We start from the raw sequence: 13,638 nt of genomic DNA, 5'->3' as shown, positions 1-13,638 counted from the left end.
TGTATTCTACTTTAAATGCTGCATCTGCTGTATCGTGTTTCTGACATATGTTCAGTACTGTGCGAAGGTTTTAGGCAATTTAAACAATTTACCTCAGCAGTGAGTTTATCACAATATACATTAGAATAAAGTCATATTCATAATTCAAATAAACATAAAACCAATAAAAAGTAACAAGAATTTCTTGGGTCCATATTTTTCCTTGACACCTTCACAGCCGCCACAGAGATTGTTAATATCAATTAAATCATGAGCACAATTTACTGAAGCACTGATTGGTCAAACCAGGAGCTGCTTTTTAACTACATATAATACTGGGCTTCCTCGAGGAGAGGCTTGAAAATGGTTAAACAAACACAAATCCAGAAAATCACTGTACATTTTATATATATATATATATATATATATATATATATATATATATATATATAAAAATTATCAATTTTGTTTATTCAAATATTAAAACTTTTATCAGCAAATAAACACATACATACACGAATAAATAGATTTTGAAAATGTGTCTTGGGTGCATAAGACTTTCGGACATTACTGTAGTTACTTTTACTATTACTTTTTTTGGACTCTTATTTATTTATTGTGCTTTTTGCTTACATGATAGCTTAGTTCGATTCCTGTTTTAAGAACCATAAAAAATATATGTGGCAGATCTGGTCAGAGATGCATAATTGATCTAATAATAATAATAATAATAATAATAATTGATCATTTCTCAGCAGCTTTATCAAATATTGCATTTTATGTCCATACTATGGACTGGGCAGTGAACTGTACATTTTGAAATAGTGTTTACACACTACATTGACGTCTTTATTTTAAAAAATGAGAAAATAGACCCTTTTACTTTTGATACATGTAACTGAAGTGTGTCCTTGGAGTCTGGGTCTGTGTGTGTGTGTATGTGTGTGTGTGTGTGTGTGTGTGTGTGTGTATGTATGTATGTATGTATGTGTATATATATATATATATATATATATATATATATGTATGTATGTATGTATGTATGTATGTGTTTGACTGTGTGAGGGAAATAAGAAGTGCTCTCTGATCTGAATGTGCTGATTAAAATAGCTTGAGAGCAGCACAAAGTCTGAGTGTCGTCTGAGCATGTATGATTCTTTTGTTAGCTAGTGTCAGACAGTGTCAGTGTGTGTGCGTGTGCGTGCGTGAAAGCCAGACCACTTTTGAGGCTGAGTGTCAGACTGTACAGAGGAACAGAAGAACAGTTTTCTCCACTTATTCCTGTCTCTCTGGCTCGTTCTCTCTGTCATTCTGTCTAATATTATTCACTTTTCTACTTTTCTAGTTGTCTTTTACTGTTCGTATGAGTTTCTCTGGCTGTCTGTGCTGAATTGGAACCCTAATAGTCTTTTCCTGCATAAAGTTAATAGGACTAACTAGGGGTGGTAATATAATGGTTTATCGTTTTGTGGTTGTCATGATACGCCATAGTAAGCTGTTCTAAACATAACCAAGATTCTTAGCCAAAAATGGTTATGGGATTGGCCTAGTCAGCTAATATTTTTGTCTTTTTTGTGCTATCTGTGCAGTTCCTGTTGGTTTTTAACAATACTTACATAAATATTAGTATCTAAGCTTAGCAAAACCTAGTTTGTGTGGTACAACTTGGTTTGAGTTAGTAATGAAGACTGATAACTATACAGTTGATGGAGGAGATGTGGAAATGGTGGACGCCTTTTGCGTGCTTGGATCAATTATTAACAACAAAGGATCCAGTACTCAAGAAATACGACACAAATTGGCACTTGGCAGAGCAAGGATGAAACCTTGAAAAGACCTTGAAAAGATCTTCCACTGCAACAGTTTGTTTCTACAAACAGAGATCAGTGTTGTCCAGGTTGTAGTCTTCTCTGTGCTTTTTTATGGATGTGAAAGCTGGACAATAATCAAGCGAGACAGGAGAAATATTGATGCTTTTGAACTCTTGTTGTTGGCAAAGTCTATTGAGCCTATCTTGGATGGTGAAGAGAACAAACAGATGGATCCTTGACCAAATCAAGCCTCACCTTTCACTCGAAGCCAGAATAAACAAATCTTATTTTGGACTTATTCTGAGAAGAACAGGTTCGTTGGAAAAGACCATTATGTGGAAGGAAGAGGAATGACCAGCCACAAGATATAACCACAACATGCAATCAAATGAATCATAAACCAGCAATTGAGAAGCCTAATGACCCAAAGGGATGACAAGATATTCTAGAGAATCACTATACATATGTTCACCAGTCAGAATTGAGTTGATTGCACTGATCAGTTATAATAAATCTGAATTTTAGTAAACACTTACTAGCTTAGATTTCAGTTTGTGTATAGCTGGTGCATCTGGCTTCAGATTCCCTTCTATTCCATAGTAAAGGATTATCAGATCCAGATACATAAAGTACATAAGTACAGTACATAAAGTTAATTTTATCTGAAACTTGTTGCCAGTAGTTCACTGTGTACCTGAACTGTTGGTGATGGATGAATCTCACTCATTAGAGCGGCAGCAGGGTGTATAACTCCATTACCCTGGAGACCGGATAGAAAAGGTGCAATACACAGCCAGGCAGGATGCGGAGTTCATTATATGCTTCTGGCTTTGGCCAAGAAACCACACACACACACACTCCTCTGCACAGCTAGCCTGCTTCTTTAAACCTTTTGCACATATCTCCCACTCAGCGTTTGTGTGTGTTTTTGTGTGTTACATGTGGGTGGCTGTGGATGTACTGGTATTGAAACCAAACAGCAAAAACGGTTCCCATTCAAGAAGCTATGTAAAGTTTTGAACTAACTTCCTCTGAACTGAGTTGACTCCTGACTGAGATTTCATCAGATCTTTATAGCCAACAGAGGCCTTATAACTGCATGTTCACCTCAGTTGTTCATTACGTTTAGTGATCCATTTTCCTCATTTAACTGATTCAAATCTGCCTTCAAGTCCATGTTGGTCATAATAAAATAGATCAGCATGTGGAACAAGAGCATTCTGTGTACTACAGTGTTTTATCACCATGTAAAAGACGCTCTGTTGTTGACCTGTTGCACTGTGATAATTTCTGAGAAATCCTGAGGGAAAATATTGAAGGTGACCAAAATGCAGTTGTAGATTAATCCAATCCAACTAAGCATGCTGTTGGTGATTTACTCATTGTGGTTTATCCTTTGTCTACTTTAACTGATTAAAATCTCTCCTCATAGTAGTTGGTGTGCATGCATGGTATGTGTGGTCAGCATAATGGACCAGCATGTAAAATTTTAGCTTTCTGTCTGCTACCTTGTTTCCTGTCACAGGATAAAAGAAGCTTTGTGCTGCCTTTATTGTTGGATGCACTAAGATGGTTTCGGAGCGAGAAGGCGCACATATTCAGAACACTGTTGACATTGCCAGAAACCACTGTTGGATGTGTGTGACCTTCGAGTCTTCAGACAACATTGCATGAGAAACTTTCATGCTACTGTGTTAAATATAGCCATATGGACTCAGGAGTACTTCAGGAAACCGTTGTCACTTCACACAGTGTTGCGTCAAGAAATGCATATTGAAACTGTTACATGAAGAGAAACATGGCCGAGTTCTCTGGGCCCAAGCTTGTATCAGATAGTACAAAAGGCAATAATGTGCTAATGTGTAAATAAGCAATAATGTGCTGTTGTCGGATTAGTCCACGTTTCAGCTTACTGCTGGAAAAAAACGTCCGTCAAGTTCTCTGTGCCGAAAACAAAGGGAACCATCCTGATGACGGTCATTTAGCCTGAAAGTCCATGGTTATTTCATCAAGACAATGCCAGGCCTTATTCCGCACATGTTACAATAGTGGCTTCATAGATGTGCTTGTGCTTGACTGGCCTGCCTGCAGTCCATGTCTGTCTCCTGTTGAAAATGTATGGTGCATCATGAAGAGGAAAATCGGACGACGACGACCTGTTGAGCAGCTAAAGTCTTGTATCAAGAAAGAATGGGCAAAAATGCCACTTGCAAAACTGCAACAATTGCAGAAAAGGCAATTACAAAATGTAAGTGTAAATGTAAATATGTAATTGTAAAGGAAAGTTGATGTTACAGTGATAAACATGCTTCTGAAGTTTTTCGAGTGTGTTGCAGGAATCAAATTCTAAACTAGTTTATATTTACAAAATACAATGAAGTCGGTCAGTGAAAAACATTGAAATCCTTTTCTTTGTACTTGTGTCAGTTAAGGTTAAAGAGAATCAACAGTACGCATATTCTTGTTTTCAATGCATTTTATGAAGTGTCCTGACTTTTCCAGAAATTAGGTTTGTATACTCTTTGCATCTGCTTGGTCAAAATGGTCATTTGTGACACAGAAAATCTATGAATTTTCAGGTTTGTCATGTCACATTCTTTACATATCAAAATAAATGCAACAGCAGCATGTTATTAAAGTAGAATAGTGTATTGTAAGGAAAAAATAGCTGTTTTTTGTCTCCGTTAAAGACATGGTGTTCCTTCCTGTCACTTTTTTTTTAAATTTTGCTCACAGTGACAAGTTATGATTCAGTTTTAGCAAAGACTGTTAATGAACAATTACGTTTTCAGCCCCAGTCACAAGAGCTGATGGAATTCTTAGAACTTCATCCTGCCAAACTAACTCAGACACAGCGTTAGCCATCAGCCTAATGCTAGGAGCGAGAAAGAGGGAGAGTGTTGATTGAATACTAAAAAGCCAGCAAGAGCATTAACAGGCTAAAACCAGCTTCTCCAGCCCTCACCATAGAAACCATTCTCTTCTCTTCTCTTCTCTTCTCTTCTCTTCTCTTCTCTTCTCTTCTCTTCTCCTGTCATCTTTTTTTTTCTTTTCTCTTTGTTTTGTGAGTACTGCTCACCCACAAAAATCCCATTTATTACACTGTATGTGTTTGAGAGAGAGAGAGAGGAGAGGAGAGGAGAGAGAGTATGTCTGTGTGTATGTGTAAAGAACTTGAACAAGTAAAGAACTTTTGACTGTCGTCAGAGATTCTGCTGAGTTTCATCACTCGACATGGTAAAGAAGTGTTTACTTTGACAGGAAGGGGGACAGTTTGACTGACATGCTTTTCACAAAGCTCTGTTTTTTGACATCAAATGGTAGATGATTGTCAAAACAATGCTCTAATAATAATACCTGTATAGAACTAGGCAGGTCTGTGTCTGTATTGTTAAAGAAGGTTTTGGAAGTAAAAAAAACAAAAATAAAGTTTGCTCTGAAGAGCTCGTTGTTATCACAGTGTGCAGAACGGGTAACTATCAAGCATGTCGCTTGACTAGCTAACAGTAATTGGTAAGTCAAAAAATATTAATACTAATTGTGTTTGATTATTCGGTATGCCTGAAAGTGATGTTAACATTCTCATTTCTAGGGTTTATGGCATTCAGCATTAAAAGTACAATAATTGAGACCGCAGAATGGCAATCAGACTGTAACTGAGAAGAGTTGTATGATAGTTGGTGTCAATCTTACCATATAGTGAATACAAGACTATTAGCAGCGCTGTTCTTCTTCAAGAGTCTGACGAATCGTGAGAAATCGTGCTGTGTCTGAAGTGATTGGTCTCAGACGTGTCCTGTTTAGAGTTGTGTTAAATTTTTATGTGCACAAACCTCTGTCCACATCAACCACATCTGAGGCTGAGTGAATTCCGGGGGCTTGGACTGATGGCCACCTACATGATGAAACTAAACTCCATCCCTCCATTTTTTCCTCCATCTCCTCATTCCTTGTTGTCTTTATCAGCTCATTCAGTCTGTGTGCAGGTGCAGACATGAGAACTGCGCTCTCTCTCGCTCTCTCTCTCTCTCTCTCTCTCTCTCTCTCTCTCTCTCTCTCTCTCTCTCTCTCTCTCTCTCTCTCTCTCTCTCTCTCTCTCTCATTAATGAAGATACCCTATGCTTAGCCAGCAAATTTGGAACACACAGAACCAGCTGTTTTATGTATCCTTTAGAGACTGACTTGTTAGGTGGGAGGTTCCTGTATGCGGTGGCTGTGGTTGCAGTAATTAGATTGAAGAGAGAGACAGAGTGTGTGTGTGTGTGTGTGTGTGTGTGAGAGAGAGAGAGAGAAAGATAGAGTGAATCTATTTGTTGTTGGCTAGTGTGTGACAGTGACTCACTAAATAAGGTAACAACCTAACCTGCCTGGAAAATAAACACAGTAAACATGACTTTAATAAATATCTCAAAAAGCAGTGTTGGTTCGAATAGAATGTGACTGATATTGCACTTACAATCACTTCCTTGTGAAGCACTTCTAAATTGTATGATATTGTTGGGCCATCTTGCTTGTACAGCACATTTAATACCTACCCACAGATTTTCAGTGATATTCCCAGCACTTGTCATTAATGCTTCTGACGTATCTAGATTTAGCTGTTTTGACTTTTGTGATGATGTTGTAGGTCAGCTTTCTTTCTGATGACTCTTCCATGCAGATACGGCTTACGAGCAGTTCTATTTGAGAGCTGTCTTGGTTGTCCAGATGCCTTGATTTCCACAGTTTCCATGTAAAGCTATTTCTTAATGATTTTGACTCTCTGGAATCTCTTTGATATTTTTTATAGCCTTCTCCTGCTCTGTAGGCATCAATTAGCTTCATTTTTGGATTGTCAGCCAGCTGCTTGGAGGAGCCCATGGTTGTTGAGTGTCGACACAGGGTATGAAGAGTGAGAGAATTCATAACACTCTGGAGCTGTCATCAGCTGATAATTCCTAATAACAGTTCTTGACCTGCCTGACCAGACCTAATGAGTAAAATAAGTTCTGAGACTTTACAGTTTGAAGGGTGTCCAAACCCTTGTACATGCCACAATTACTATTTATTTATTTTTGTTTTATAAGCTAATCAAATATAAAGTAACTATGAATACCATTTGAAATAAAGCGATTTTAAAAATGGTTTGGTGTGGAATTTGTGTTTACAAAAACATGATATGTAATTTGGCCGGTGGTGCCCAATTATTTGCATATAACTGTAGTTCAGTAATGAATGCTTTGCCGTCCCATGGTCCTTCTCCAGTCAGTTTACTCTTTAGCAAACTCTGGATTGTGAATAGTGAATGAGTTAACAAGGGAAAACGGCTTAAATGTCGGTTACTGAGCTTTACTTCTGTTTCTCAGTTCAGTTCCAGGCTCATGCCAGCTTTAATTTCATGGCTATGTAAAGTACAACATTGTCAAAGAATAGACAGTGAATGCTTTACAGTTTACATCCTTGCAGCCAAACTAAGGGCAGGGTTGTTTTGTCCATTATGGGCAGCTGGGGTGACAAGCAAAATAAGAAGAAATAATCATGTAGAAATGTATATAGAATTTTCTGCTATAACTTATGTTTTTGTTTGGTATGTGTCTGTGAAACTAGCTGGAGGGTTGAATAAATGAATGCCAGTTTATGAACGTACTGTTCTTATAGATAATACTGGCTCAAGGTGATAGAGGAAACACCTTTGGCCAATCGAGTGGCCATTTCTAGGCAACATTAAAGGGGAATTCCACCAGCTTTTCAAGATTCCTGCTTAATTAAATTGCTAAAATTGTTTGGTTTGGCTCCATCGTTTAAAAAAAAAAAAAAAAAAACTTACAGAATTGTTTACAGTGGTGGTGATGGCTATATTTGTGTTGAAGACATCATGACCTCTGGTTCCTATCACCACCACTCTAAGTCAGAATCAATAAATTTCTCTTTAGTAAACCACTTCGCATCAAAACACTCTAAATGGAGTGAAAATGAAATAATCTGTGGCCAATTTCTTGAAAATGTTTTAAGCAGTTTTCATTGCTGCCTAAGACTTCTGTACTGCATCATACTTAAGGTGAACATATTCAACAACAGTAATAGCTTACCATCTGTCTCTCTCTCTGTATCTCCAGCGTCTGATGCAGAGCAGGATGCTGCAGTGAAGTTGGATCAGGAGCGGGCTGAGATTGTAGCCAGATATGAAAAGGTGAGTCTGAAAAAAATGTGGAAAAAACCTGCACTGCTCTTTCATCTCGCATTGCTTTCATACCGAATAAGGCCAGATATTTCCACCTGAACCTATTACAAGCAGATGTTTCATCCCAGCAGATATTTCATGTGGGTTCTTCTGAGTTTTATAAGTGCTGCAGCTATAAATTAAACCCCATCACAGTCCTGTTTATTGTTTACAATACAGTTTATTGATAGGACTGGTAGCGTTTAAGATGTCTCTAAAGAAAACGTTTCTAGTGATCTGTATGAAAATAAGTTAATACATTCTCTACAAGCACTGCATATTTCAGTGCAAGATTAATGTTTATTTGCCGAATGAATCATATTAGAGGAAAAAAAAAGATCTACTGTGGCCAGTGCAAAAGTTATGGCACATTTGGCAGTTTATATTTTTTTCCCAAGATGTTAAAATCAGGAAAAAATAGAAATTGTTCCATGAAATTTGCAGAAAAGGTTTGTTTCCCATAAAGGATATGTTAACATCTTTCCACTTTCAAAATCAAGAAAACAAAACATGTGAATTGACTGTGGGTGGTCAAGGTTCTGTACATGACTATAAGTTGTTTTGTTATATCATTCATCTAAATGTAAATAGGTAAATCTATTAAGATTTACACATTTTTTGCTTATTTTCTCAAGAAAGACTCCACACACCACCAACCACATTTCAGACAAGGCAGCAGCAAAAATACTTGACCAAGCAGAAGTACTGGGAGATATATTGTTCAATGCAAACATGTTGTTATTGCTATTATTGTTATTGCTGTTGTGTAATGCTTTATTATCTGAATTACAGTAATAATACATTGCTGTTAAGTTCATTACTTTCAAGCCAAAATGCAGCCATCCTCTCCTCCTTTCTCAGTGAAGCCGTGATTGTCTCAGAAGTTGTTTTGATTGGGACGTATGTGTGAAGTATGTTTTGTCATTAGACTCATGCAGCCTCCACTTTCGCTGAATTCAGCATTTACTTTCCTCTCATAGACCACCGGAAGGCTGATTTTCCTGTAGTAATATGACTCTGCCTTCATTGCCTTTCTAGCTGTGCCCTGTGTCTGTGTGTCGGTGTGTGTGTGTGTGTGTGTGTGTGTGTGTGTGTGTGTCGGTGTGTGTGTGTGTGTCGGTGTGTGTGTGTGTGTGTGTGTGTGTGTGTGTGTGTTTAATGGTCTCTCTCTGGTCGTGTCCAGCTTGGACATTGGCCAGTGTAATTGGCCAGTGTAATTGGCAGTGTGTTAAGGGAGCTGACTGTGTGACTGTGTTGGTTAATTAGATTCTGATACTCACATTGCCACGCTCATCTTCACACACATACAATACTGTGCAAAAGTGAGATCCCCTTCAGTGATGTAATTTCTTGTCAAAACTGCAATTAAGTACAAGTTTTCAGCACAATTTTTTTTTCTTCGGTATTTAATGTGCATTTAATGTCCACTTCTTGCGTTTATAACAGTTTCCATTCTTTTAAGGACACTTAATCTTAGCTTTTCAAAGAAATCTGCCAGCTTATTTTTCCACACTTCCAAAATTCAGTCTTAGAAGTTGGCGCATTTTCAGTATCTCACAATCCATTATCCCAAACACATTCAGGGATCGACAGTAATTTTTTGAATTGCAGCTTTGAGAACTCCGGTTTTTTTCCACTTTTTTTCTCTCTTGTGCTAGAGGATTAATTATGTTACATTTAATGTTTCAGAAATATCCCTTGAAGTGGGGTCTTTGACTTTTACACAGTACTGTACATAGAATATTTTACATCTAAAGGCTTAACTTACACCTAAATGCTTGAAACTTGTTTTAAAGACAAATATAAACAGTTAAGTTGGTGCTGTTTGTTTGTTTGTTTGTTTGTTTGTTTGTTTATACTTTGTCTTAAAATCTTTACATACAAACTTACGAACATGATTTTTTTCCTGCAGTTTATTTGGATGCCAACATTTATTTTGGATGCCTCTGTTTGTAGGTAACATGAACGATCACTGTTAGCCCTAGCGTTGGCACAGCAACAACCAAGATAATTGAACAGTTGTCTCACAGAAATCTCTCCTTTTTCCAACCGACATCAGAAGGAGTTTTTTCTGCTTTGTCATGTATGGAGCTCCGAAGGCAGCTTAAACTGCATTCTAGATGCCCAGACACCCAAGCTGTGTGTGAAAGAGCTTGTAAAGTTTCAGCTCCTTAATGAGTTTTTCTTTCGCTTCCTAAAATGAAGCATAACTTACAAAGTATCACAATTTGCCGATTTTGTGAGGAATAAAGAATATCTTTTTGTACTTACTGTCTGCCCATTTGTTCTGTATTTTTCTCAGCACGAAAAAATCTGAATGTTATGTATTTTTGTGTCGTTTATTCGCATTGAATTCAGTGTATGATGATCTTTAAAATGATATCTTGGCCAAAAAGCTGATACAACTGAAAGTGAAAGCCAGAAGTTAATTTTATTATCATCTTAATGGTCAATGTTTTCCATGTTAGCATATCTATTCACACTATGCCAGTTTCAGTATTGTTGTCTCTAAACTGATTGAAGGAACAAATTTGAAACATAGAAATCAACAATAGTTTGCTAAATGTAACCAAAAGCTCAATTGTCCTTCTTCTGAAACTAAAATTTTAATTTTCACTCTCTGCTAGCAGTTAGTAATGTTGTTTTTACCCTCTGTGTAGCCAGTTACTCTTTTTTCAGTTACTTAGTTGTACCTTACCACAAAACTTATGAATGTTTTTGGGTCAATTTTATGCTGCATATGATTTCATTTACTTTATCATTTTAGCAGTTTTATAGGGCATGTATGTGGTAATTTTGTGCTGTAGTTGCATTCAGTAATTTCCATCTGTAAGTAGACAGTAGCTCTGAATGTCCTCTGTCCCAGCTGTAGTTTTTTTTCATCAGTCAATTGTGAATCCAGTTTTGTGAATCAAATTAAATCATGGACTGAGTGGATTACTACACCTCTAGGATGTCTGGATGAGGCATCGGAGTAATATCTGTTCTTTATATCTTCTTGGGTAGAATTATTGTTTTTAATGCTGTCTGTCTGGTTACATTTCCATCTCCCATAAAACCACACATACACATCTGTCCTCATTTTATACACTGTAACTATAAATAATTCTGTTATAAATAAATATCAGACCTATGCTACTGGCAAATTCCTTTTCTATAAAGACAAGTTTTTCCATCTATCTAGATAGATGTCCGTAAATCCAGGTTGATATTTGTCCATCTGTCCACCTAGCTAGATACCCATCCATTCATCCTTCCAGATAGATACTAGTCTATGCAGATAGAGATCCATCACTCAGATAGATACCATATATCCAGAAAAATATCATCCATCGAGAGAGATGTCTTTCTATCCACAAACCCACCCAGATAGATATCCATCCATGCAGGTAGAGATCCATCCACCCTGATGGATATGATCCAAGCAGATATTATCCACTCATATAAATATCCATCCATCCAGATATATCTTCATTCATGCAGTTGTCCACCTAAATAGATGACCATCCATCCATTTAGACATCCAACCATGTAGGTAGTGATCCAACTGCCCAGATATTCATCCATTCACTCAGATGTGTACCCATATTGATAGATACCACCCATCCATCTATTCATCCATTCATCCCTCCATCCATCCATCCATTCAGATAGATATTCATTTATCTGTCCAGGTTTAATATCTATTTCTGTACCAACATAGTTGCATAGAATTTACTTTGGTTGGCCATCCATGCTGCCTACCTCTCGCTGTTTAGTAACCACAGTGTATTACTTATATGCTCACATACACACAAGTAGATTTTGTTGCTTTTAACTTCTTTAGTGAAACTTAGGTGTGTAAAAACACTCTCACTGAGTGATATATTTTTAGTGATGTTTTATCTGCATATTTTTGATGTTAGCGCAGTGCTTACATAAATTGCCACCTCTAAGTCTGTCCACCAGTTTGTGTAGGCTGGAGGGTAATACAGATAATGTCTTATAACAGTGTATTATATATCTGAGCTGTTAATAATAAATAATATGAGAGAAAGGAAGCCAGAGGTGGGTATGGTATCAGAGCACTAACAAAGCAAACACCCACACACATTGTTTCTGGCCATAGTAATAGCTGCCTGTGACTTTTTCCCAGAACAAGATTAAACAAACAGTCCACAGGCCATATTGCCTTTTCTCAACATGAATATTAGTTTCATATTTAAAACCAATGATTAACAACCTGATTAGCCAGGTAGCATAGCCCGGTAGTGGATATGTTGAACGTTTTCTTATTTGCACTTTTAACCATTTTAGAAGTTATGTGAAATAATCAGTGCGTAGTCACTGAATGAAGTACAAGAAATAGCTGACTGGATATAACCTCATTTTGGCATTATCCTATTTAATCTTTACTTTTACTAAATGTTAGATTTTTCTTTGATTGTATTTCTTTAAATACAAATTCAGTTCCAGAAGGTTGAGACAGTAGTTATAAGGCAAAGAAAAACATAAAGCACTGAATAGTGAATAGTTTGTAATTGGAAATATCACTGTGGCAGTTGGCAGCACTATTGGCACTATGACAACGTAAGTCTGGGAATGTTAACAGGTTAATACCAGGCGATGCTATCATGATTGTGCATAAATTGTGTATTCATGAGGAGTATTCACCAATGCTCATTTGTCACTCTGCGAATAACTGTGTAAGCAACAGTCCAACAGTTTAAGAGCAATCTGCATCATCAGACACTTTCAAGAGAGTGCAAAGTGGCAGTGACCTTCAATCCCTAAGACAGCACTGCACCAATATGTTTCTTTAATAAATTTAACAAAATGGCCTCAGGAATACTTCTGAGACAGCATAAATGCTGAGGGGTACATATGCATTTTGGAGCAACGGATGCTGCCAACATTGACAACATTGTTTTTAAGGACAACTCAGCAAAAAAATGCCAAGCCACATTCTGCATGTTACAACAGCGTGGCTTTGTTGTAAGAGAGTGCAGGTGCTAGACTTCCTGTAGTCCAGACCTGTCTCCCATTGTGGTGCATTATGAAGTGCACTATCCAACAACAAAAGGTGGAAAAAAGTTCCCCTTTAACAACTGAACGTTGTTAAAAGGACAGGTGATGTAACACAGTAGTGAACAACTTTTTAGAAAAGGCATCAAAATTGGAATGAATGTGTATATGCCAAAAACCAAAGCTTATTTGTTGTAACATTAAATATCCTGTCTTTGTACTGTTTTCCATTGAAAATGGGTCAAAAAGGATTTGCAAATCATTGCGGCCTGTTTTTACTTACTTTTTATTTACGTTTACTTTCCCACTGTCTAAACATTTTTTTGGAGTTTGGTTGTGTGTTTTGTAAACAATGAATAGTTGTTCATAACCTTTTTAAAATGTAGCATCACTCTTTACATTTTGCATTTTGTGCTTTGAAAGTTGCTCACAAAACTCAAAATAATTAATTATTGTGATAACGTACTGCTGTATCGCCCATGCATACCTCAAGTTTATTTATTGACTTCCTGCAAATCCTTTGTAATCTTAGATCGATATTGTATGTACACTGTAGCAGGGTTTCTGTTAGCTAGTAAAGGCTGATATTTGATGCTTGATGATAGATTATACAATGTTTTTTTTACATTTTCACCCAAAATATAG

At 37.0% G+C, this 13,638-nt stretch overlaps 1 protein-coding gene across 4 annotated transcripts in view; it reads left to right on the top strand.

The window, feature by feature from the left end:
• usp6nl (USP6 N-terminal like) overlaps positions 1 to 13,638 on the top strand; it is a 97,803-nt gene that overhangs the window by 46,019 nt on the left and 38,146 nt on the right. For all 4 annotated transcript variants that reach the window (XM_017707609.2, XM_037537653.1, XM_037537647.1 and 1 more), the window contains one exon: positions 7,886 to 7,959. In XM_017707609.2, the coding sequence (XP_017563098.1) occupies positions 7,886 to 7,959 (74 nt within the window). The remainder of the gene's footprint in view (positions 1 to 7,885; positions 7,960 to 13,638) is intronic.

The sequence above is a fragment of the Pygocentrus nattereri genome, chromosome 1 (genome assembly GCF_015220715.1).
Source record: "Pygocentrus nattereri isolate fPygNat1 chromosome 1, fPygNat1.pri, whole genome shotgun sequence".
In the NCBI taxonomy this organism is placed as follows: domain Eukaryota; kingdom Metazoa; phylum Chordata; class Actinopteri; order Characiformes; family Serrasalmidae; genus Pygocentrus; species Pygocentrus nattereri.
This window is presented reverse-complemented; position numbering and strand designations above follow the sequence as displayed.